The 25316-nt window shown below is 37.0% G+C and overlaps 4 protein-coding genes across 8 annotated transcripts; 2 read left to right on the top strand and 2 right to left on the bottom strand.

Annotated features, from left to right (window-relative positions):
• The first annotated feature begins 246 nt into the window (after nucleotides 1–246).
• Nucleotides 247–4812, top strand: LOC105176657 (65-kDa microtubule-associated protein 1). 4 transcript variants are annotated; one of them, XM_011099528.3, is made up of 10 exons: nucleotides 247–384; nucleotides 1108–1202; nucleotides 1310–1513; nucleotides 1667–1915; nucleotides 2012–2227; nucleotides 2812–2967; nucleotides 3054–3365; nucleotides 3839–3926; nucleotides 4093–4241; nucleotides 4352–4812. In XM_011099528.3, exons 2-10 carry the CDS (start codon nucleotides 1131–1133, stop codon nucleotides 4649–4651), a joined length of 1746 nt encoding a protein of 581 aa, XP_011097830.1. In that variant the 5' UTR covers nucleotides 247–384; nucleotides 1108–1130; the 3' UTR covers nucleotides 4652–4812. The 4 variants fall into 4 exon arrangements, with proteins under 4 accessions (XP_011097830.1, XP_011097829.1, XP_088733065.1 ...); XM_011099527.3 differs by having other exon boundaries at nucleotides 248–402; XM_088876939.1 differs by lacking the exon at nucleotides 247–384 and adding an exon at nucleotides 481–499.
• A 1286-nt stretch (nucleotides 4813–6098) lies between these two features.
• LOC105176656 (protein HOMOLOG OF MAMMALIAN LYST-INTERACTING PROTEIN 5) lies at nucleotides 6099–9995 on the top strand. Its single transcript, XM_011099526.3, has 6 exons — nucleotides 6099–6300; nucleotides 6442–6542; nucleotides 7803–7912; nucleotides 8275–8350; nucleotides 8517–8657; nucleotides 9018–9995. The coding sequence occupies exons 1-6, from the start codon at nucleotides 6207–6209 to the stop codon at nucleotides 9753–9755; spliced, it is 1260 nt and encodes a 419-aa protein (XP_011097828.1). The 5' UTR covers nucleotides 6099–6206; the 3' UTR covers nucleotides 9756–9995.
• Nucleotides 9996–11626: 1631 nt separating this feature from the next.
• LOC105176655 (uncharacterized) lies at nucleotides 11627–18486 on the bottom strand. Of its 2 annotated transcripts, XM_011099525.3 has the most exons (8): nucleotides 18328–18486; nucleotides 17718–18187; nucleotides 15978–16308; nucleotides 14303–15624; nucleotides 13667–13780; nucleotides 12550–12704; nucleotides 11973–12084; nucleotides 11627–11839 (listed from the first exon to the last, which is right to left on the bottom strand). In XM_011099525.3, exons 2-7 carry the CDS (start codon nucleotides 18129–18131, stop codon nucleotides 12036–12038), a joined length of 2385 nt encoding a protein of 794 aa, XP_011097827.2. In that variant the 5' UTR covers nucleotides 18132–18187; nucleotides 18328–18486; the 3' UTR covers nucleotides 11627–11839; nucleotides 11973–12035. The 2 variants fall into 2 exon arrangements, with proteins under 2 accessions (XP_011097827.2, XP_088733224.1); XM_088877098.1 differs by lacking the exon at nucleotides 18328–18486 and having other exon boundaries at nucleotides 17718–18315.
• A 979-nt stretch (nucleotides 18487–19465) lies between these two features.
• On the bottom strand, nucleotides 19466–24741 carry LOC105176654 (putative BPI/LBP family protein At1g04970). The gene is made up of 6 exons (XM_011099524.3): nucleotides 24039–24741; nucleotides 23053–23192; nucleotides 21681–22032; nucleotides 21241–21489; nucleotides 20566–20691; nucleotides 19466–20118 (listed from the first exon to the last, which is right to left on the bottom strand). The coding sequence occupies exons 1-6, from the start codon at nucleotides 24444–24446 to the stop codon at nucleotides 19936–19938; spliced, it is 1458 nt and encodes a 485-aa protein (XP_011097826.1). The 5' UTR covers nucleotides 24447–24741; the 3' UTR covers nucleotides 19466–19935.
• Nucleotides 24742–25316: the final 575 nt, after the last annotated feature.

Genomic DNA, 25316 nt, shown 5'->3' with positions numbered 1-25316 from the left:
CTCCATGTAATTTTTATTTAATTAGAATATAAGAGAAGAAAAATAAAATAATAACTTACATGATTCCAATCACCAAGTCTTTAATTTCTCATCTATATGCTGCAGTCAAACAACACTTGACGGGTGGTGGACCCTCAAATAACCCCTAAAACACGGGGCCAGAATCCACACACCAAAGCGGCGTCGTTTATCTGCCAGGATTGGGGGGTGGGGCCCACACCCACAACATTTCATTTTCTCCCTCCTCTGCAATATCTTTTTCCTCTGATTCCCAGTCCTTTCAGTTTCCACTCTCACTCACTTATTAGTCCTTTCGGACACACCCTCCCACACTCTCACGCACAAAATAACTCGTAGATCTGGCCCCGAATCCACCGAAAATCGGTCCGTATTTGCGATCCTGTAAGAATATATTTGGATTGCAGCTTTTTCTCTGAGATTTTTGTTGACAATGTGAGAATGTGGTGTCTGCTGCTGAGTGCAAGTGTTGTGGTAGTTGGTTCGTCCGGATATTTTGTTTGATTTGGTAGCACTAGTTCGCTTGCTCTGGAAATGTTGTTCGATGTTAACACTTTTTTGTGGTGAATGTGATGTGTGGTTGTGGATTTATGTACCTTTGTGTAATGTTTGGGTGTGTGTGTGCGTGTTTACTCGTTCGAGGGTTTTCTGTTAGGTGCTGTCCTTGAAAAATGTGACTGGTAGTCTCTTTCTTTGTTTGATTGGGTGTAGAGAAGTTCAAGTACATTTTGTGGGTTCAAGTGGAAGTAGGGATTTTAGTTGGAATCTTGCAAGGATCTGGAGTTTATTATGCCTGTTTTTTTGTATAAGTTTTGATTATGTTTCTCAAACTGGTAAGTAAGAGTGAGAAGGCATCCTTAGTCTTGCTTTATCGAATTCTCTGGTTGATGCATTTTATAGCTAAGGGTACTGTCTGAGTAAATGAGTTTGACTTCTTTGTGTTGACTCTGCGTATTTCATGGAAAAATACAAGATAACATGACCTTCGTAGTGATTGCCACCAATTATGCGACAGGGTTTCCTGGGTCAAAGTGCATCTGTTTTGTTATATGTCTCATGGAGAAATACTGAAGTTTGAACGTTTCTCAGGTTTATTTTGAGCCACAGTGGAAATGGCAGCTGTAGAAGCTGAAAATCCTCATCTTGGACAAATTACGTGTGGGTCTTTACTGCAGCAGTTGCAGGTAATCCATTCTTCAATACTACCGCAGCTTCCCGCTCATGCTCTCTGTTTTCAGTTACTCTAAATCTCTGCTGTACTAACTGCAACTAATCTTTGTTCTTAATGCAGCAAATCTGGGATGAAGTTGGTGAAACTGATGAGGAACGGGACAAAATGCTTCTTCAGTTGGAGCAAGAGTGCTTGGATGTATACAAGAGAAAAGTTGACCATGCTGTGAAGTCCAGGGCACACCTCCTTCAGACATTGGCGGATGCTAGAGTTGAACTTACCAACCTCCTATCAGCCCTTGGAGAGAAGACCTATGTCGGAATTGTTAGTAATTATCCCTGCTGGCTATGCATTTTGTAAAAACTGTGGAATTTTTAATCACTCTTGGAACAGTTTGCATCAATAGCATTGGGGTAAAATAAGACTAGCTTAAGTTATCTGGTAAATTGTCCCTTGTTCTGCTTTGTTTCTTTGCAGCCTGAGAAGACATCAGGAACAATAAAGGAACAGCTTGCAGCTATAGCTCCTGCACTGGAAAAACTTTGGAAACAGAAGGATGACAGGGTAAAAGAGTTCTCTGATATACAATCTCAAATACAGAAGATATGTGCAGAAATTGCTGGAACTAGTGAGCCAGTGGAGAGTCCTGTAGTCGATGAGTCAGATCTATCAACAAAGAAATTAGATGAATTTCATGCTCAGCTCCAAGACCTTCAGAAAGAAAAGGCAAGGCCTTTCACTTACCATAAATCAGTTATTAGATGCTGCCACGCATATTCTCTTAGCAGGAAATCTTCATGGTTTGTTTTCTTTATTTTGCAGAGTGAGAGGTTGCACAAGGTTCTTGAATTTGTGAGCACTGTACATGATCTTTGTGCTGTTCTTGGCATGGACTTTCTTATGACAGTCACAGAAGTACATCCAAGCCTAAATGACTCTCGTGGTGTTCAGTCAAAAAGCATAAGCAATGATACATTAGCAAGATTGGCTAATACTGTTTTAGCACTGAAGGAAGATAAGAAGAAGAGATTGCAAAAGGTAATGAGTCCAGTGACATGAGCTCGGATCTGATTTGCAGGAGAACTTTATGCAGATGATCTTGCCAGCATAATTTGTTACCTGAAAAGTGTATCATCACCGATTGATGGATACTAGAATCTACAGCTCTTTCTCATATACCTCACGTACTCTTACATTTATTAGAACTTTTCTCACCATACAAATGATTTTGTTTTCTTTCCTCCTGTTAACAGTCGTCATTGGATCTTATAGTACCTCGCAGTTATACTTTACTTTAAAAATATAATGTCTACAAAGTTCTGATTTCCATCAATGTATTTATGATATTCTAGGCTGATTATATGCTGCAAATTTCTCTGGCTAGTTCACAGTAGGTTGGCCTTTTCAACTCTGAGCACTTGATCGCAGTTCTGTTTTATTTGTTAACAAACATCATTTGAGAAGTTTCTCATTTATGATTAAAGAACTGTTATCATAGTTATAACTTTCTCTTTTCGGAATTTGCATAATTTTGCTTCCCTATTTAAAAATATCTTCTTTAGCCCAAGTATATTATATATGAGGATTAACTTTATTTTCTGACTGATTCTCACTCTCTACAGCTTCAAGAATTGGCAACTCAGCTAATTGACCTCTGGAATTTGATGGACACACCCACAGAAGAGCGCAGCCTTTCTGGTCATGTTACTTGTAATATTTCAGCTTCAGTGGATGAAGTTACTGTACCTGGGGCTCTTGCTTTGGACGTTATTGAACAGGTACCTGCAATTCTTCACTCTGTAAAACTTAATTTGCACACAAAATTACAATCAACCAGTGATTTAATCAATCTTCTATTTTAAAGGCTGAAGTGGAAGTCGAGAGGCTTGATCAACTAAAAGCTAGCAGAATGAAGGAAATTGCCTTTAAGAAGCAAGCTGAGCTCGAAGAGATATTTGCTCATGCTCACATAGAGATTGATACTGAGGCTGCCAGAGAAAAAATTTTGTCGATTATTGATTCAGGGAATTTCGAGCCTGTAGAGTTATTGGCTGACATGGATAATCAGATAGTAAAAGCAAAAGAGGAGGCTGTGAGCAGGAAGGATATATTGGATAAGGTTGAGAAATGGATGTCTGCTTGTGAAGAAGAAAGCTGGCTTGAAGACTACAACAGGGTAATTTCTTTTGAGACGCTTCTCCTTTCCCTCTTTGCTTTATTCACATACTTGCATTGGTCTAAGTCTTGTCTGCATATGAGCAAAGCTCGACAATTCAGAAGTTTCTTTTACAAATTTTCCGACAAATAATGATTCATTTTCTACTTCTGTTTTTATGATTCCTAACTTATGCTTTTATTTTGCTGAAGTTCTCGAGTTGGTATGTTTGATTTGGTGACATAAATAAAATGTGATAAGGTCCTCTGCCTCCATAACTTTCCTGTCAATTATGCCAACAGTATGACCTTTGATTCCTGCAACCTTTGTCTTTCATATTGTGACTGGATACTGGATTAGAAATGTCTCCTATCACTATAGAGCCCTTCTAGCAACCATAGAGCTTTGACAGTCCCACCTTCTTGCTTGTAATTAAGAATATGATCTCTTCTAGCACTTGATTAACTGGAACAATTTTTTAATTGGTTAAACAGGATGAGAACAGGTATAATGCTAGCAGAGGTGCGCATTTGAATCTAAAGCGGGCAGAAAAGGCAAGAATCTTGGTCAATAAAATTCCAGGTACTTTTTATGAGATATCTTACAGCTACCATAACATTCTAGTATTATATTCCTTGTACAAATTGTCCAGAAGACCGATGACATTTGCACCTCTTTCTAGTGAAAAATTAACTAAAATGGTACCATCCTACAGATAAGGGGTATATTACTTGTTTCTTTCTTGCAGCTCTTGTTGATAGTTTAGTTGCCAAAACTCGTGCTTGGGAGCAAGATCGGGGGGTAACATTCACTTACGATGGCGTTCCTCTACTCGCTATGCTAGATGAGTACGTAATGCTCAGACATGACAGGGAAGAGGAGAAAAAGAGGTTGAGGGTAAGTCTAATCAATCTCCTTTACTTTCTACTTTCGTTCTTGCTGACAGCCATTTATTGGAACCGAATTGCTCTCATCGTAATTTAGAGTTCTACTCATGATCTTTACAGGACCAAAAGAAGTTGCACGAACAGCTGAATAAAGAACCGGATTCCCCGTTTGGTTCAACACCAAGTCCGGCCCGACAGCCGAGTACCAAGAAGGTGGTCGGCCCACGAGCCAACGGAGGTGCCAATGGAAGTACCAGCAGACGGCTCTCTCTTAACGCTCATCAGAATGGTTCGCGGTCTGTAAATAAAGATGGGAGGAGAGACAGCAGACCAGGTGCTCCAGTGAACTATGTCGCGATGTCGAAAGAGGACGCAGCATCGCACGTTTCTGGGACCGAACCTCTTCCAAACACACCCTGAAACCAAGATCTTGATTCGTCCCTATAATTAGGTGATAACTTTTGTTGTAGAGTAGTGGTAGTAGGAAGGAGATTTGTTTGATAAGGGGGTTATTTCAGGGTAGAGACTGTATCAGATGTTTTGTCTTTCATATTGAGGTTAACGAGAAGCTCTTTCAATTATTTCAGAATTTTAAAAACTATTAAAATATTTTGTAATTTATATTGGGTAAATTATAATAACTTCACTTGGGATTTGACATAATTACATTGTTTGAAAAATTATAAAATACTCCATGATATTTGCTAAAATTATGTAACCCTTGGATGAAAAGTATGAAATTGTTAACTTTGTCCTTATTGTACTTTTTTTTTTAAAAAAAAATTATAAAATAAAAAATTGAATTGGATGGATAAATTTTTTAAAAAAAATTATAAAAATTATTCACTTAGTTCATAAAAAAATAATTTTATTTTAAAAATAAATATTTTTTTAATTTTTAATCTACAAGTGTATTTTGATTAGTTCATCATAAAAAATGTATGAATACTTAATTGATTGGGCTAATTGTTAGACGGTCGTTAAAATTAAGGAGTATTAATAATTTTTTAAATAACGAGAGGGTATTTATAATTATTTAAAATCTAAAGAAAGATCGTTCTAATTTATCCTTTTATACATACTACGTATAAATTGACAATAACATAATACTTGGAATTATTTAGCTTTATAACTAAGTGTATTAAATAAGATTTACAATGCATGTCATTATAAGTTAAGAGTACTTTCATTTGCAACTTGTCTTGGAATGTTTTTTAAACATTCCAAGACAAGTCGGAAATTTGATTTGGAATTTTTGGTTTACTATATTAGTTTGTATTTAAATGTATGGAATGATATAATAATTTTAATTTATTTAAAAAAAATATTTTTCAAACTCTCTTTTTAGTAAATTAATTATAATTATATTATAAATTTCAATCATCAATAAATTATTATTATTAAGTAATAATTATTATAACAGTATATCAGCAATTATTATTAAAGTGGACTATTACCTGTATATTAATAAAATTCAAATTTGTTGGTTTCATCGATAAAGCTAAACCTCATATAAAATCTTTATGAAAGTTGAGATTAAAATTCTAAAGTACTTAATTAAATTTTGTGACAATTATTTATATCCTCTAATTATAGTTTATTTACAAAAATTATTCATATATCTTTTGTAATTACTAAATAATCTCTTTGTAGTAAAAAAATATAATTAATTTATGTAATATTGTTAACGTTTTTAAAAAGTAATTATGTAATTTTAAAAAGTATGAATGATTTACATAATTGATATTGACTTTTTTGGCAGACGTATTTGTGATTTTTTAAAAAATAGAAGTGATTTATGTAAATAAATTTTTTAAAATTCAAATCTATAGCGATATGGATATTTAATATAATACTTACTATTAAGACGTTCAAAACTTAAAAGAGGAAAAGAAAGGAGTGCAACAGATTGGGGACAACCGACGTCGTATGTCAGTGACGAAGCCATTCCCACTGCTCTCTCTCTCCAACAGTGATGACGACCGAGAATGAGCCGGCGAAGCTGCTTCTCCCTTACCTTCAGCGTGCCGATGAGTTGCAGAAGCACGAACCGCTCGTCGCCTACTACTGTAACTTCTTCATTTCTCTCCTTGTCCCTTCTTTCTTCATCAATCAAACCCTAAAATTTGCGATATGGACCTGGATCGTTTGTACATAATCTGATCGAGGAGAAGGTATTCTGGAATTTTTGATTCATGATTGTTGAACAGGTAGATTGTACGCGATGGAACGAGGGTTGATTATTCCTCAGAAGGAGCGTACCAAGACTACTAACGCCCTCCTGGTTTCTCTCATGAACCAGCTTGAAAAGGTCTTTTGATGCTCTTTTTTTTTTAATGATTATAATAATTCCAGTCTTAGCGACGTGTTCTTTGTTTTGTGTTGAGGAATTTTAAGTGGGTTATGAGGGTTAAATGTTGGGTGTTTGCTGCCTACGGATGTGATTTCTATTGTTAGGACGTTCTTTTACTGTCTATTTTTACAGTATTTTTGGTTCAAAATATTTTGCTTGTATCGATTGGTTTGGGAAGCTGTATATAACCTAATTCAATGATATTGTTTATATCTTGGTGCAGTATCCACCAATCTCTATAGTAATAATTATCAGAGTTGTTGATGGTGTCTGAATGTTGTGGCCATAGTAGTTAATGGCGCACGGCGCATAATGGCGCCAAGAGCTCCTGGAGCCATGGCGCATGGCGCACAGCGCGGCGCGCGCCTTTTCGAAGGTTGGCGCAAATATAACAAATAATCTATATATTTATATAATTAGTATTAAATGCGATATATATATAATATTTATATTGTATTTATCTAAACAATAGTTACTTCATCATCTTTAAGTATGCTGCATGCAGTTTTGAGTTTCATGATTTTTGGCAAAAATCTACTATAAATATCAACATCAACATAAACATACAATAAAATACTGTAATTAATTTAGAAAAAAGTCATGTGAAGTGTGAACAGCAGCGGCAGGACAAGATGCTTATAAGTTATATGGAAGAGAAGAAGAGAACTAGAGAAGAAGTAAGAAGAAGATGTGTTGAGAACTGAAGAGAACTGAAGAGCATGTGAGAACTGAAGAGTCAAGAAAGAACTGAAGAGTCATGTGAGAACTGAAGAGTCAAGAAAGAACTGAAGAGTCATGTGAGAACTGAAGAGTCAAGAAAGAACTGAAGAGTCATGTGAGAACTGAAGAGTCAAGAAAGAATGAAGAGTCAAATTCCTTTTTTTAATTAGGGTTTACCTTTTCTTTTTTAATTTCATGGGCCTGGGCGAGCTGCAGCCTAGCCAGCAGCCCGCTGCCCAGGCCCCTTCAGATGGCGCGCGCCTGGGCAATGCCGAAATGGCGCCCAGACGCGCGCTACGGCGACGCCATATAGAAGGGCGTCGCCATGGACGCCGTATGGCGCGAGGGCTGCGCCTCTCGCGCCATGCGCCATGGCGCGCGCCATAGCGCGCTATTAACTACACTGGTTGTGGCGTGCTTATATATGATGATGCATCTGGAATGTCAATTGCAGGATGCTTTCCCTTTGTGGCTTATGTTCTGTACCTTGCCTTGTAGGATAAGAAGTCGTTGAAGCTGGGCCCTGATGATAATCTACACGTGGAAGGTTTCGCCCTGAATGTCTTTACAAAGGCAGACAAGCAAGATAGAGCAGGGCGAGCAGATTTGTATGTAACTCCCATGTGTCTCATTAATGACTCTTAGCTGGGTGATATTTTTCTCATCTTGTCATGTGAAAGACTATTCTCGTAACCAGGGAGTTTGGATAGACTACATGGATAAATATTCAATATGCTAGGCAGTCCGAGGTTTTCTGCTTAGATATTTTTATGCTCATTTACACTTATTCACTGCTGGTTAGAGCAACTTTTGAAAGCCTTGGGCATCTGACTCAGTGCGTCTGTGTGATCCAAGAAACCTTATTCCTAGAATTTCGATATTATGACCACTATAGTTGGACACATGCATGCGAAGTGAAAGAAGCTTTTAGTATGCGCCCTAATTGATAATTATCATCTGATGGTTACAGGAATACTGCAAAAACTTTTTACGCCGCGAGCATTTTCTTTGAAATCCTAAATCAGTTTGGTGAACTTCAGCCTGATGTAAGTCTCTTACGGGTTTTCTGAAATACCTATGATGGTTACAGGCCTTTCATAGTTTTTGGGTTGCTAGCATGAACATTTCTCTCACATCTTATCTTTCTTTCTGTGTACCTTTTATTCAACCGGTCCCTCATTTGGTTATAAAAATAATTTTCCCCTGTTACAGCTTGAGCAAAAACAGAAGTATGCAGCATGGAAAGCAGCAGATATAAGGAAAGCTTTGAAAGAAGGGAGGAAGCCTCTTCCAGGTCCTCCTGGTGGTGATATTGATATGTCAGTGTCATCAAGTACATCCAAGGGTGAATATGTATGTTAGTTGCACCTTGGAGTTTCTCTCTCAATTCTTTTTGCTTTTTGTGCGGGGAGAAAGTAAGCTTGTTAATACTCTAATTGGGGAAAGTCTAAATAAAGCTGAAGTTGTCATGTGCAAATTATATAAATTCTTTGTTTATTTTATTTTTTTTCTTTTTCCTGTTTAATTGGAGATGAAGATGCTAGCACTTTTGCCCTCATTTTCTTCTTATCTGGTGCACTTTCTTTCTATAAATATTAATGGGTTTGAGCAAGTTGGTTCTTGCGACTTTGATGAATATGGTATCTCCATTGGAGATAGATTTCATCATGACACTGTCTCAGGAATTTACTGTTTCGAATGTTATCTTTGCAGGATCTTGAACCAAGCAACAGCAATTTCGTGACCGGCGCTGAACCAGGCAGAGGAGATCCATCAGCAACAATTCCACCAGATTCAGATTCATCACCTCAGCCATATGATAAAGTTAATTTGCAGCATTCTACGAATATCTTGCCACAACCTTCAAATAGTATGCCTTCACCTCCTTCAAATATTTCAACTCCGCATCATTATTCAACCGATGATTACCCATCTGACACTTTCCATCAACCACCTCCATCCAACAACTCTGAACATACCATTTATCCTCAGTCTTATCACCAGCAACCATACCAAACAGAACCTCAGCAGCACTTTCCCCAACACTACACTTCTCAAAATGTACCCTCATACTCGTACCCGAATTTCCAGTCTTACCCCAGTTTTACTGAGAGTAGCCTTCCTACTGCTCCATCTCATTACCCTTCTTATTATCAAGGCCCTGATGCTTCCTATTCCAACCTGCCACCTGCTGACCCGGCCACCTACCCGTCAAGTGCTCAATACAATTCTATTTCCAGGAATGGGAGTTTTTCAGAGGCTTCACCAACTACTACTACACCAAACTACGAGTATGACAGCAGCTATCAGCCTCCACCAGAGCAAATTTCGGAAGCACACAAGGCTGCTAGGTTTGCAGTTGGCGCTCTTGCATTTGATGATGTTTCTGTTGCAGTCGACTTCCTTAAGAAATCACTGGAATTGTTAACAAAGCCTTCAGCTGGCAACTGAATAAATCCAATGCAAATTTTTCACTAGATGATGCTTTACATGAGTCAAGGAATCAAATATAACTGGAATTGTAATCGATGCGGTACTATGGAACTTGAGTGTCTGTTCCTCAATTCCAAGATGACTCCGGTTATTTGGTAGTCTCATGTGCTTGCAGTCTATGAACCTCTCAATGTATTACATGCTGCTAGATGTTCGGATGTAGTATTTCTATTAAAATGGCATATAGCTATTTCCTTACATTCACATTTCCATTCGATGATCACATGAATTGATCCAGCCCGAGCACTATCTTGTGCCTTTGCAGCCTTTCTGCAATTTCCAGCAAGCCTATTCAAACACTTCGCACCCATTCCCTACCAGGCTTGCTCATCACAATGGCAACTCACCCAGGTTCAAATTCAACATTTCAATCACACCGCATGTCTTATACTAACTATATAATTAATTTAAGTCAGAACAGACTTAATTTGAATTAAAATTTCCTGTTAGATACCCCGGGGTTGACCAGCTAATTTCTACCCATAAAAAGAAAGAAAACAAAAAGTTAATTTTACAAATATAATAGAATATGGATTCACATAGGACGGAATGCCACCTCACCTGCATGGATAAACCCCTTTATTTATCCGAGGAGGATCAGCCAAGAATCTGAAATTGTCTTGTGGTTCGAAGTTTCTATTTCCACTCTTCAGAAACTCCTAAGCAGACATCTTGTGGTACAAAGTTTCTATTTTCCTAGACAGACATCCTTGTGATGCATGAGAATGCGAAGATACCGTTTTGATTGGAACCAAGTTGGACGATTTATGCAAAGACAAAACGAAATGTATCTTTGAGAAAGAAAATACAAACACTGAATCTAACTTCGGCGGTAATAACAATGCTTAACTAGGTTTAATTACTAGATTCAAAGTAATCTCCACTGCCCATTAACTGACAATCCATACATTCCTCAGAAAATTCGTCCAGCTAGAGAGAGAACCCGCCTAACATCTCTCTTTATAATCTTTTCAACCACATTTATCCATATTCTACTGACTCTGATTCTTGCTTCAGGATTCCCTGATACTAAAGAAGAGAAATGGGCTCAAATTTCTGTTGTCTCCTGAAAACAGACAGCCCCATCAGATCACCGAAACGGAAATCAGACAACAAAAAAAGTAGATGGACAGAATCAGCAATGAAATTCATAAACCCGAAAAGCTTATTGACTGCCATGAAAACAAGAAAGCCACAGCTCCATCGACTGGAAGATTTGAAGCACGAGATGGTGGTGTGCAATTACACCAGTAAGATGTTGACGTTGGAGGATTTCATTATCTCATCTCCAGGTTTCAACAAGACAGATTGCGGTGGCAGTGAACATCTGTATGTGCCCAAACAATCTTCCAGGAGAATTCATCCATCATTTCCTGGAGACAGCAAAGAAGGGGCTTTGCCTACAAGTTTGTCTACGGAGATTTTGATGGAAACTGAAGGCGGAAATGGCCGGTTGTTAAGTTCATCATTCAGTAGAACTAAAAGTGAGAAACTGAAGAAGAAAGTAAGGTTCAGATCACCCGAAGTTGCTGATGTATTCATGCTGGATTCACCAGTGATATATGCAAGTGTTGAAATGGAAGTTTCATGAGGAAGAAATGAATGTGTATTGAACTTGGACTGATTTTCAATGGTGGTGTATAAACTTTCTCATGCTGAGAAAAATTTGTGTCGGATCATAATAATGCTCCAGTAGATCTACTGCAGGGTCCCTTGTATCGTCAGTTTACTTCAATTTCCTGCATATTCTACCTGTGAAACTCTACTGAAAACCATCCGGATTAGCTTTCTACATGATAGTTTCTGAAAAGTTCAATTTCATGACAACATTTTGTATGAAAGTTATGTACATTATTGCAAATGTCATATGAAAAAATGTCTTTTATTCGAGTTGTTAAAAAAAATTGGATGTTACCATGGTTCAATCCCCTGGTCCTTATCTACCTAACCAATGAACTAATACAGACTACAAATAAAGCTACATATTGTACAGAGCTGAATTAGAACACCCCTGCTTCACTGCAACTACATCAACAAGCTACCTGTTAACAAACAATTGTTCTGTTACAATCAATCGCCAACTCGAAGAGGAAAGTTAAAATGAATGCAAATAGATAGCCATTGGCAAAAAACTTAGAAAATTTTCCATGTCATTGATATGCATATATCATGTACCTGATTAGAATGAGCGGAAGGGCAGCACACATATTCTTCAGACCTATGATATGCCTAGGAAATTTAACAGGAAATATCACGAAACAGCCCTTTCGATTCGTCGAAAATCCAGCTGCAAAAATATGTATATGGACATGAATAGTGGATAGACGAAGTTAATAAACTGGGGGAAATAAGCACACATCAGAGAGCACAATATAATTCAGTCCTTAAATATACTAAAAGGATATACTATTACAAATTATTGTCAATTGCAACTATAAATATGGATCCTCATATCCTGTCATTTTTCCTAAAAGTTTCGGAAGTTTTTAACTGGTCTTCTGATATCTTAGGATATACCATCACAACAGTCAAATCAGAGCAGACAGTATGATGGCACAAATGTATATAATCAATGACACAAGATTGATTAAGCAATTGTAACGCACTGCTAATGGCAAGGGTGAAATGACAAGCATGGGTGCCTCAAGTGAATATGCAGACAGATTAAATTGTGGCACATAGTGGGAATTGGAATCAATTATAAGACAAATCTGTGAGCTGGGAAGTAGGATGCATAAAGCAGTAGACGCACTTGCACAGATAAAGTGGAGGCAAGAGGTCATCCTGCTGTGCCCCTGAACGACATCTCTTTTCAGTCTCTTCAGCAAACTTTTTTGCAGGAAGGACATCACATGGGCTTTGAATTAATCCAGCCATCACTGTTCTACCACAATTAGACTCATAAACCTGTAAAAGGGTATAGACAAACACAGGTGAATAAACAGCATTTCACCTTGAAAGCCAATCACAAATAAATTAATTAAAGATGGTACGGATCATAGAACTCGTGACATGATATCGCTCTTTCCAGTAGTCCTGTTTTATGGTTGAGAGATGGATGTTGGATATGATTAAGTATTTCATATCTTTCATACTTCTCCGGGAAGCCGCCAAGTAATTAGAAAACCCATGTACAAGAGTAACTTTACTAGGATATAATCAAGATAACAAATCCGTGAAAGAACAACTCAAAAGTGGCACGAGTTCTAAATGAGATGGAATGTATCTTTCAACTAGTTTTGCACTTTATAAACCAAGAAAAATATCTCAGCGGCAATAGGTGTAGACAAAGCACAACTCCTACAACATACTTCACGTCTAAGATGGAGATTACCATTTCAAAAGAAATGCATAGATAAATTTTCAAATTAAACACCACTAGCAAGCAACTTTCCCAGTTCTAGCCAATAATCATCAAATCTTCCATCAAGTTTCCATTAACTTTATGTGAACACAAGTTTGATAACTGATGTGCAAAACTCTGTACAATATACAGTAGCATAAACTTCTGCTCATATTTCTTATTTCATAGATTGAAACACAGACAGTAAAAGCTATGCCATTTCAGTTCGAAGTGTTGATTGTTATCCTTAAAAATGATCAATGATTTTGCTGTGATTCCTTAAATCTTTTGACCATTGTAACTTCACTGAATACAAAAGTTTCATAAGTACAAAGCAGAGCATTAATATTGAGGTTTCCGGATATGGTAATTGATCCATCTCTTTATCAGGTGTATAAAGTGACACAGGAGGCTCCACAACCCACATAAACTTAGTGATCAATTATGCTTGGACCATGTCACATATTTCTAAGTTCGTACAACATTGCATCGAGGAAATAGACTCATTAATATGATCAAAATTCACCTCACTGCTTTCCAGGAGACATGGACGGCCAACAGCCTCTGGCAAATCACCAGGAAAGTAACACCGTTTTACTGTTACCCACTTCTTTGAAGTATGGTTATCCTCCCACATAGCCTGCAGGAAGGAAGCAACATCCATTACACCAAACTCAGCACAAATTATTGTTTCTACAAACAGCTGCAAAAACTAGGGGCACACAGTTCCTCAAGTAAATGGCACACTCATGTCTGCTCAAGGCACTGTAGTCAAGCTAAGTACACAGAACAGATGGTAACAGTGGCTGGAAATATGAAAACCAAACATGAACATATGATCAACCACAATAAAGTGATGACACAATAATACCATGCATTGGCAAGTCAGGATGGAAAAGAAAGATTAATGAGAGTGTACTTAGCTACAGCAAGGCAGTAGGCACTAACCTCCAAGTTCAACATTTAGAACCAATAACAAAGAATGGAAACCTGATTATTCAAATGAAATATTTATCATATATCACAAACATACATTAAGTAGACAAAGTTTTTCCATTGGATTTGTGGAAAGCATTTAATGACAAATAGTCTCTCAATGTGTAACCAAGAAGTTGGAAATGAAACTAACCCATGAATTGTTAAATCGACAAACATTGCTTACCTGAAGCTTTGAAGGTATAAGTTTGTCATTGTCAAAGTGAATAAGAACATGATCCATAACTTTATAAACATGTCCATTGATGCTGCATGAGGTGTAATAGATTTTCTCATCCAACGCTTGAACTGGGTCACCAACCCAATTGACAGCATGTAAACCATCTGAGGGAGACATGCCCTGGCTCATAAACCCAGAACTAGAAACAATTTCTGAAGAATTATCACGCACCGCCTCTCCCTCCTTCAGTAGGTTTGGCTTATGGTTTAAATTCTCATCACCATGAGATTCTTGCGGATCCCTAACCATATCATCATTTTCTAGAGATTGCTGTAATGTATTTGCTTCACCATTTTGCATTTTCACAGACTTTCCAGACATATCAGGAACCATCTCTATCATTGCAGGGAGATTTGGTTTTAATTCTACCTTTTTGTCATTACAAATTTCATCAGGCGTTGAGTTCACAGATGGAACAGAAGCAGAACTGGAGGTTTTCATCATATTATCTGGGCATCCTTTTGAAGGTACTTTATCATTTATCTCAACCCTACTTGAGATAATATCAGTCGGTTGCATTCCTTTAGCATCTTCTCTCTTTGACCCAGATATCTGATGGCTAAAATTATTTTCCACAGCTCCAGTAGGAACATTTTGCATTGAGGTGTTCGCATTGACTGTCCCTTTTGGCTGCCCAACCTTCTCTTCTGAAGCACCAATTTTTTCACTTGAAGTGGATGGAACAACTGCTGAATTTGGAAACAACTTTGATGTGTTCATGTTTCTCAAGACACGACCATATTTAGGAGGCAGGGGTTTCCCATTGCTTAAAGACAAGCACTTTCCACAATGCCACTCCCCTCTTGGAACTCCTTTCTGGTTAGTAGTCTGGAGGCACTTCAAGTGATACCCTTTCTCACAACCATCGCAAATGAGTACACTACCTATCTCACTTATAGTAGACATGCACATCTGACAAGTCAAAGCCTTATGCATATAATCCCTAGAAGGTGGAATCCAAGTGTGTTGGTCAGAAACCTTGGGTTGCAGTAATTTCTGAACGATCCTACCAACATCAGCATGGATATTTCCTATAGAAGCCTGCATATGATTAGCGCCACGTGCAGGTAGTCCAGCTGGCTTCGGAGAAATAACTGTCTGAGGCATCATTTGAGAGGCCAATCCAGATTTAACATCACCAATTCCCTCTACTTTAAGGGAAATATTAGCAGGCACCTTATTATCTAATCCAATCGTGGCTGATGAAACAGATGGAGGTCGCACTGACCAGGTTGGAGTCCTCACAGATGAATTAACAGAGTAATTTGCTGCATGAGGAAAGATTCCATAAAGTTGCATGCTAAGGCATGAAACATTAGAAGAATAATATAGTTGCAGCTTGGTACGACAATTCCTCAAGTGAAATGCTATGGCAAAACTAACACTCAAGAAGATAACATCCTCTCAATAAATTCCCACGAGATAAGTATATTTACTCAGTTATGCAATTAGAAATGAAAAAAGTCCTATAAGACAAACTTTAATGATAACAGCTGGCCCAAAGAATACATAGCTGTCAGAGGTGTTGGTAGTTATTGTCAATTTTGAACCAAATCTAAACTTTTAGCACAAGGCAGATATTTAGCCATAATCTACAACTAAAAGCAAGATTTTGTGTTACCTTGATCTGATCTCAGATTTGGCCTGTCAACTCTTGGCAGTGCTGCTGAACCCAAATGGCCCAAGGGCAAAGCACTGGAGACCACTGGTCTTATATCATTTGTAGGAAGCTGATATGGCAAAGATGTAGAATTTACTGTGGTACTACGGAGAGAAGGTGAAGCAGATTGGAAATTTCCAGAAGATATAGGCATGTGACCTGATTTATCTGACTGAGATGTTTGAACTTGATGTAATACACTATGACTTTCAACTGTTTTACCAGAATTCCCTTGCAGACGTTGAGATGAATGTGGAGTAGATGGTAGTGAAAAATCTTCTGCTTTTTCCATCTAAAGCAGAGAACAGGAGAAAAATTAGGTGTCGGGATAAACAATTTTTAGTTAGTAGCACGCAATCAGCTAAAGCAAGAAAAGCAGTCAATTTCGATGTCTCATTCCAAAATAATCAATAAATTAATAAACTAAACTTTCTAAGAGAAAAGCTACAGGCTGGAAAAAAATATTTAACTCATTGACGTAATTGACTAACCAATCAACAGCAAAGAGAAAAGATTGAATGAGTTGGCAGACAAGTAATTGGCATAGTTTAGGCGCAAACTCTGAGATGATAAATTACAGGAAAGGTAGCCAGCAAAATGCAACACCATACGTGTCTATTGCATGGGAAAAAGGTAAAAGTAAACAAATAAATGGTGTTTCACAAATTTAAGGCACAAGCAAAACATGACAACACACATGCAAGGTATTAAATCATCTTATTGCAAATTTCAATGACATATCTTTTGCATTAACTCTTTTCTTTTTCATGAACTTTATTGCTTCAGCATAAAGACCCTTGGTACATGTAAATGGTGTACATAACAAAGAAAGAAATCCCTAATAATGTGCATAGTATTGAAAAGATGACCTAATATTTAGATACAAAGTTTCTCAAGCAACTTAATTAATGCTCACTTCAGTTTATGTTCTCGTGATACTGTACATTGGAGCTATAACTGATTTATTGTAAACAATCTGTTTGATCTACTCTATTACAACTGCTGCTTAACTTAAAACATCTAATAGTGCACACAGGTGAAATTCTAAAGCAGCTGCCGAAGGGGCCAATGTGACCAACTGTAGGACAGTGTACCAGGCAATGTATAATAAGTGTGTAAGCAAATAAGTGGTTCAATTTTGGCACCTATTCAGATTTTTGAACTTGGACGCATCATATTGGCTATTGAAATCACTGGGATAGAGCACTAATTTTTTAAACAACGACATTTGGTAGAAGATCCTGCAACTTTCAACCCTGAATAACGAAATCAACAGATTTTGGCGCTATCCAACTACCACTGGCTTTTCCTTCAAATTTCCTAAATTGACCCCAGTAAAGCCAATGCTGGAAAGGAAATAATTACTGTAAATTCCATGTCGCATTCAATAACATTCCAACTCGCATTCCAATACTTCAGCTACAAAATTACGAGATTCAACCAAACTTTTATCAGAACACAATAATGTTGTTCATTCAATAGGTGAGAAACACGTCCAAATAGTCCTTAAAACGTCATCTCTCTCCAACCGATCGCTCAACTAGACCTTCACATCTAAGCAACCAAATTCTAGCCAATATTCTCAACTCAATCTTTGTGAATATACACAACATGAGCAAAAAAAAAAAAAAATCAGGATTACAACGAGTAAAGCAAACCAAAGAACCAAGCCGAAAAAATCAAGACATCGCGAGAACAAACCTTCCTTTTCGAGACAAGCAACTTCTGAGCAATGGACATTTTAGGAGGGCGAAACCCTAGCCTCTGTTCTTTCAACATACTCAACCCCAAATCCTCAATCACACCCCCAAAAGCATCCCTCGGGAACACATCCTTGGGCGCAAAACCCTCACAAACCTTAACCAACCTACTCCGCGCCTCCGCCATCAAGTCCTTCTCCGCGTCAGTGGGGGCCCTTCCTCCCCTCATCTTCCCCATCGCTGCCAACACCAACACCATCTCCGCCACCCTCCTCACATCCCCATTCACCCCTCCCTTAATCCTCTTGTTCGAAGCCTCCTTCAACACATAACAGTCCTCAATTGATCGCCGCTTCTGCGCCGCAACGCCCTCCGATTCCGCCTCAGCCGAACCAATCAGCAGCGTCGACTCCATCGAAGGCTCTAAACCTCCATGGACATCGCCGTATCAAGAGGGGAATCCAACAACACCTGCAGAGAGGAGAGAGACGCGAATCCATAATAATAAGAGTAGGAGAGAGAGGAGTGGAGGGAAAAAAGAGAGAGGGAATGAAATCTGAAAAAAGAAAAAGAAAAAAACTTGGAATGAAAGAAAGAAATAATTGAAAAACCTGTTTTGGCGCGTAATTATTTAGAGAGTAGAAGAGGGGTTTGAGGTTTGCGAGTATAAACCGTATATAAGTGATGGTCGGGGGGGTAGGGGTAGGGGAAAACTTGAGCAGGGTAAGAGGGGAGCGAGAGAGAGAGAGAATTTGGGATTTTGATACATAGCTCTTTCGTTTTCTCTTGGGCTCATAATATCACATGCGCTTATGTACTCGGCACGAGGGTTGCACGCGCTACACTTGTGTTTGGCTTTTTACAAATTTGCCCTCCATAATATGCACTTATTATGTGTATTATTTGTTTTTTTTATGTAAATATAAGTTAGAATGAGATTCTCGTGAGGTTTGATATAATTATAAATACTTTATTATTTTTTAAAAAATTATGAATATCTCTTGATATTTGATAAAATTATATAATTTTTTAATAGTACCTAAAATTATAATTTTTTTCCTTCTTGTACTTTCTTCATTTGAAAAAAATAAAAAATTATAAAAATCAAATAAGGTTCCATAAGAAAAAAAAAGTTATGACTTATAGTAATATCACTCCCCTCTCCTGAGATTAAATATAATTATACGTAAATTTTATATGGTTTGAAATTTTACATTTAGTATCATTGATGGTTGCTTTCGTCTTATAAGTACGTCAATTTGTTCGTAAAAATTCACTAAATTTGTTTATATTAACAAAAGAAGTCTTAATATAAATTGATTTTTAACCTCATCTGACTTTTTGTAAGTCAAAAAAATATTTTGTGACTAAACTATCTTATAACATTAAAAATATACCTCCTCACGTGCATTAACATGCGAAAATGCATAAAGATAATTTAATCATAAAAAGATTCATTTAACCTGTAATAAATTAATAACAAATCAATCTAGAGTAACTATAAATTTTTATTCAATTTTTTTATTAATATTATCAAATTTATTGTAATTAAACTAACAGACGAACTTGTTTGTAGACAGAAACAAACCTTAAAAGTACTGAATGTAATTTCAAACAACAAAAAATTTACATACAGTTACATTAAATCTTTACCTCAAAAGATGGCAGGATAATTATCCCCAAAATTTATGATTTCTAGTAATATCTCAAGGCCCATATTTTTGAAGTTGTCGGTGGAGGATTTTCCGCTTAGGCCAGAACCAAATGTTACAGTGCATTATATTCATCAAAGAAAGAAAAACATACGTCTAACTACAAGAATAATACGAATACATGAATACTGGTCTAACTACAAGAATAATACGAATACATGAATACTTTTTTCTTTTTTTGGATACACAAATACATGAATTATACAGTGGTGCATACGGATACAAATAGTATAGGAAAAGAGGTCACAAGTAATCCCCCTGATGTGGGAGAGTGATTCTATAAACATCTTAAACATGCTACATCCTCAGTGGTGGCGGGGCCGGCGGCCGCGGCGGCAGTAGTCTCATGAATTGAGCTACTCTTATGTTGCCAATACATCCAGAATTCGACTCACGACTAGGCAGCGACCAGACGAGTCTCTGCAGAGGATTCGGGCAATATGGAGCTCACAACCACTGAAATCTAGGAGCTTACATATGGAAAGACGGGGATTCAGTCGACAGCAACTAGACGAGATTAAACTGTTTGACAGGGGCCACATCACTGCATATCACAATCCAAGATTCTGTGCAGAGGATGTGAGCATCTTGAAGCCCATAACCATGGAAAACTGGAATCTGAAATCCTTCACTGAGTTTCAAGTTTACGTATGGCAAGACCACAGTCCTCAATGTGGTGGACATTAACATCTGCAAATACCGGTAACATGATACATAAATACCACCCAAGGTATAAGAAGAAAAACTTAAAGCAAATACGGTCTTGGGAGCAGCGTAAAAGTCGAGGTTTCGAGCCTGGCACAACGTCTGCCATTCAAGGTGATTGGTTTATGTTTAACTTTCTTATGAACTTATGTGCATGTTATTTGTGCTTGCTGCACAATATATTTCATTGTAGTAGCAATATAAAGAGAGAAGAATTAGGCAATGCATTAACAATGAAAATCACAGCAGATTTATAAGACGAGCAATTGCAGGAATAAACGGCAGACAAATGGCTTATTTTCTACTTCCTTTAGTTATTATTATCGTAAGTGAGCTTATATTCAAGATACATGTCATGAATGAATTTTAGAGGCAGGGTGGTTTCCTGGTTGTAAAAACAATTCATAGAATTGGAAAGATTGGAACAAGTACCTGGACTAGATTCATGTGCAAGTCACCAATTTTGCTCCACTTAAGCGACATACTGATGTCGTTTAATTTCACATAACCAGTAAGAGCGTTCCCTTTAATTCCCGGGGACACAGAAGCACTAATCACCTGCAGCGACCAAATTTGTTACTTCCATCCAGACAGAATTAGATCACACAAGACAGATACTCAGAACTGAAGATTTCAGAAGGTTTAAAGTAGTGTAGAAGACTAGATAATTGGCTTTCCCAATGTGCATATATACCATGTAGTTACCTAATATGTTCAACGTTCTATCAACATAGTTCAGAGTTGATAGACAAATGAAAGGATCTTTATCATCCGAGTATTGCCGTTCTCTCTCAAGTATCAATTATCTAACATATTTATGTGATGTCAAACAAGGTTGAAGTTTCCATTCCTTATACCTTTCCCCTTCTTTCAGCAAATGCATGCAAATGATCAACTTAAATGAACACAAGTTTGAAAATGTGCATCAATTGAGGTTCATTAGTTTTCAACTTCGATAATTGCAGAGCAGAACATGCAAAGGCACCCAATTTCAGTAATCATGATAAGCGTAAATATTTCGGGGGACTAGAAACTGCAGCAAGTACAAGGAGAAAAAAGTGCAATGACCTGATAGCCAGATAATCCGAAACCAGAGTGGAAGCTTACCGTGGAAATGCAAGCAACTGGTATTACTTCCTCCACATCCAAAACATCAATCACCACATCTAAGGGAATTTTTGCCTTAATCTGCTGTTTCTCAACATTTAAGATTGGTGGTGAAGATACAGAAAGATTCAGATTCATGTCGTGATTGGGGTACATCTTGTACAACTGTGGAATAATAAACCTCCAACCAGCTGTGTTCAAGAGAGATTGATCTGGTACTTTATCAACAATCCAGTGCATCTTGTTTGCCTGGTACAAAAACCAACTGTTACTATGCAATAATACGAGATAACTCTATCGCAATTTAAGCAAACCATGATGTTGGCAATAGGATTAACTAGTAATATATATCAACTGGCTTAAGATTTGACTGAAGCAAGCCTATTCTCCCATTTTTTCCAGAAAATGTTAACTAATGACTAATGAAATTAAGTGCTCACCTCAAAGTAAACTGATGATGCTGACTTTATCACATTTTCTTGTAATGAGAATTTTACCATCTTATCTGCTTCCTTGCAGGAAAATGAAGCTTGTAGTAACCTATGGTAGTGGCGGGAAAGTGCAGCTTCATGCTTGGCAGTGAATAACCCATTGACTTCAAGGTCAAGTGATGACTCACTGAACTCTGGGTCATCCACAAATGTAACATTCAGTTCAGCGATATTAGTTACCGGTACTTCTTTTGGAAGCGATTGCAATACTGAGTCAAGCTTTATAATGGCTTCTTTTATTTTCTTAGAAACAGCATTTTCAACAGCAGAACCAATTTTGCCCTCAAAAGCATCAATTAACCTGAAAACAGAAAAAATGACTTAATTGCATGTCTATTGGAAAAAAGACTATAATAAAGGGAAGAGTAGTAATAGAGATTTGAAGAATCATCTAAGCACACAGAAAAGGCAGAGGCAGCAAAAGAATCCTGTAGGCTCACTAGTGAAATTTAACCCATATATGATAAATAGTTCGACATACAATTTTGTGATACCTACTTTGTTGCACAAATCTTTAAATGAAAATCCATGAGTTTGGAAGGAGTTGCGAGATTTTGGGATGATAAGCAATTTATTTAATTGTTATTGTGGAGTTCCATGCTTTTGACAACGTGTGATGTACTATCAATCAAGAAGGGAGACCAGGGAAATAAGCAAAGGCAACAGAAAGCCATCTCTTCTTAAGAATAGCAGCAGGATATGACTCACAGCAAGATAAGAGAGAAAACCCCCAAAGCAAAGAGTAGTGATTGCACTTTAGATTACCGGACTTCATAATTAAAAGAAGCATCACAATGGTTTTAGAGGTAGTCCCAAGTATAAATTCAGACTGAACCAACAAATAAGCAAGCAGCTTCATCGGAATCAATTTCATTTGATGAAATGCTTTAAATATGTTCTGGTGTTCAGTCGACCTTTGAATATAGCGAAAGCCACTTATAAATCTAGAGGAGTTATATTATTAAAGCATGCCATACAAATAGCCACTGCATGGTATGATGCCAATGCAAGATAAATTGCCAGAAACTTAATATTTTTCAAAATGTGGGACCTAGGTCCTAAAGTTCAGGGCAACCTATTAGTGTTCAGCAAATATATAGACAGCGGAAATATTCTTCCGTCGCAGATTATAACAGGTAAAAGGTGTTGATATATTACAACTCTAATGCCCATAAAGCAAATTCCTATAAAAGAGAAAGATACATCTATTCACATCATTCTTATGCTATCCAGATTTAGTGGATAATTTTAACAATCGTAGATACCAATAAATAATCCACAGTCCTCAAACAGAAAAAGAGAACAACATGAGAAAAGATACCCTTGATAAAGCCACGATGCTCCTCCATCCAACTTTATAGAGATATCGTTCACGTTGCACTCACATTCCAAGAGAGACAACTTTAGAGAGCCATTTAGCATCTTTAAACTGAGTGAAAGGCCAACTTCAAGTCCTTCAACCTTATAAAAAGCAAAATTTATCAATTCATCTTGGTGCATAATATGTCTGGTATGATTGCATAACTTGACAAGGAAAAGACCTAATACTTTTCTACTCTTGCTAACGGAATTGAGGCTTCACATCTAGGGCGCAGCGGCTAAAATGTTGGACCCACTTGATTGGACATTGAAGACATAAATCATAGATGTGTAAGAACTAAGAAGGTAGAAGATATGACTCGAACAAGGAGTTCCTAGACTACAATCATGCTAACTGTGAAATTATCGACTCCTACTCTACTAAACTTTTAACAGATTAGATAGAGATCCTTCTCCTTTGTTTTCATGCGTGTTCTCGCTGCATAAAACAAATTCCATGTGATGAGTAATCTTAGCTTTTTTGCATCATCGCCAACAAATAACTTCCGAGGAACCTTGCATAAGTGTGAAGAAGGAAAACACAAATTCCATGAACTTGCTAGCAATGCGAATTGATCGAAACGGAAAGCTCCCATATCATCTTGCATTGAATTAATGAACCGTAGGCTCGTCAAACAAAACATACACCAATTCTCATTCCCCAACATGAAATCAAATAGTTAGACTTTTTCAAGAATTCAAACCGTGCAATGACTATTAACTTCTCTAACTTAATATCTAAATTCATTCAAGCATCACCAGCTCACGTGCTACATTTCCTCATATCAAATACAATAAACGGCAACATCATTTAACACAATCAGACAGTAGAACGCGCAACAATCAGCCAACAAGCAAAATTCTCACTGAGGTATACCAGACAACAAACTAAAGCTTCAAATCATGTACATTTCCAACAAATTGAATAGCATCAAATTTAGCAAGTACCTGAACAGTAGCATTCCCCTTATCAGAGACTGCAATGGGAACTAACCAAGTACTGTACGAATACTTCCATTTCATAGTCAAATTCGCGGTGGCTCCAGAAACATCAATAACTATCCCGCTATCTCCAGTCTTCACAGTAGATGAAGTCACATGAATTCTTTCAATAACAATATTGGAAAGCACCATCTGAACGCTGCCCACAACTGGGATTTTCACAGACTTCTCAATCTTGGGCAGCTCAAGTGGGACTAACGAAGACTCCGCCTTTTCTATCAGCAAGTCCTTGAGAAAATCAAGACCCTCGTTTGATATTTCCGCCGTTATGTGCCCTTCTTCACGGGATTGAACACGATCACACGAAAAGGCAAACAAAAGGAGAATCAAGAAATGGAAAATTGAGCTCGCCATGGAATGATTGAAGATAAACCCAGGTAAGAATTGAAGTTTCTGAATCAAACTGGAGGCATATTTCCAATCATTGAAGGCTTTGAGTGGATTGGAAGCGTACAGTGGTATATTCTTGGAATCGTTTTCTCTGATGAGGGGTTTGAAATCTGGAAGCAACAAGTTAAATGCTTGAACAGAAGGCAGCAATCATCCGTAAAATTGAATATAATTGTAAATAGAATGAACAGAGGGTAGCTGAAGTTTCGGTATATGGAGTTCTCTGATTTACACGGTGGATTTTGTCTTTCCTTAATGTTCTCTCCAGTTGTTGATTGCTTGTCCAGTGATTATTATTTAATGGAATATAATTTGAAATTTAATAATTAATAGTTTTATGTGTATTTTTGTTTATAAACACATGATAATTTACTTCAAAATAATTATGGAATTGGAGAATTTCATTCATATTTCAATGAAATATAATTAACTTACAAAAATAAATCCCCTCTCCTATAATTAAAAAAAATATTTACATTATAATCTATATTATTTATTAAGAGAAAATGTTTAATTTATTTTTTTATAGCTTCATATTTTTCCACTATCATATGATAGTCTTTTTTTTTTAATATCTTTTGTTTCACTACTCTTTTATAATTCTATTATTATTAAATAATAAATATTTTATTTTAAATAATATTAAAGCATTTTGCGCACACACCCACATTGTAAAGTTAATAACATAATTAATTTTTATTCAATTTTTTTATTATAATTATCTATACTATTATAAAGAGAACGAAACTTATAAATACAAAAGGATGGTTTTTATACCACATATAAAGTGTCAATTTTTTATTTAATTTGACTAAAACATGTATTAATAATTAA

The sequence above is a fragment of the Sesamum indicum genome, linkage group LG13, assembly GCF_026168435.1.
Source record: "Sesamum indicum cultivar Baizhima isolate 11 linkage group LG13, ASM2616843v1, whole genome shotgun sequence".
NCBI lineage: Eukaryota > Viridiplantae > Streptophyta > Magnoliopsida > Lamiales > Pedaliaceae > Sesamum > Sesamum indicum.
This window is presented reverse-complemented; position numbering and strand designations above follow the sequence as displayed.

Coding starts and splice junctions, on each gene's coding strand:
- LOC105176657 (XM_011099528.3), top strand. CDS start 1,131: ATGGCAGCTGTAGAAGCTGAAAATCCTCATCTTGGACAAATTACGTGT. Junction 1,203..1,309: donor CTTTACTGCAGCAGTTGCAG/GTAATCCATTCT, acceptor TTCTTAATGCAG/CAAATCTGGGATGAAGTTGG. Junction 1,916..2,011: donor AAGACCTTCAGAAAGAAAAG/GCAAGGCCTTTC, acceptor TTTATTTTGCAG/AGTGAGAGGTTGCACAAGGT.
- LOC105176656 (XM_011099526.3), top strand. CDS start 6,207: ATGACGACCGAGAATGAGCCGGCGAAGCTGCTTCTCCCTTACCTTCAG. Junction 6,301..6,441: donor ACCGCTCGTCGCCTACTACT/GTAACTTCTTCA, acceptor ATTGTTGAACAG/GTAGATTGTACGCGATGGAA. Junction 8,658..9,017: donor GTACATCCAAGGGTGAATAT/GTATGTTAGTTG, acceptor TTATCTTTGCAG/GATCTTGAACCAAGCAACAG.
- LOC105176655 (XM_011099525.3), bottom strand. CDS start 18,131: ATGGAGTCGACGCTGCTGATTGGTTCGGCTGAGGCGGAATCGGAGGGC. Junction 15,625..15,977: donor AAATCTGAGATCAGATCAAG/GTAACACAAAAT, acceptor TTCCTCATGCAG/CAAATTACTCTGTTAATTCA. Junction 12,085..12,549: donor CCTCCACTTTATCTGTGCAA/GTGCGTCTACTG, acceptor ATATTTTTGCAG/CTGGATTTTCGACGAATCGA.
- LOC105176654 (XM_011099524.3), bottom strand. CDS start 24,446: ATGGCGAGCTCAATTTTCCATTTCTTGATTCTCCTTTTGTTTGCCTTT. Junction 23,193..24,038: donor AGGGGAATGCTACTGTTCAG/GTACTTGCTAAA, acceptor GCTTTTTATAAG/GTTGAAGGACTTGAAGTTGG. Junction 21,490..21,680: donor CATCATCAGTTTACTTTGAG/GTGAGCACTTAA, acceptor TTTTTGTACCAG/GCAAACAAGATGCACTGGAT.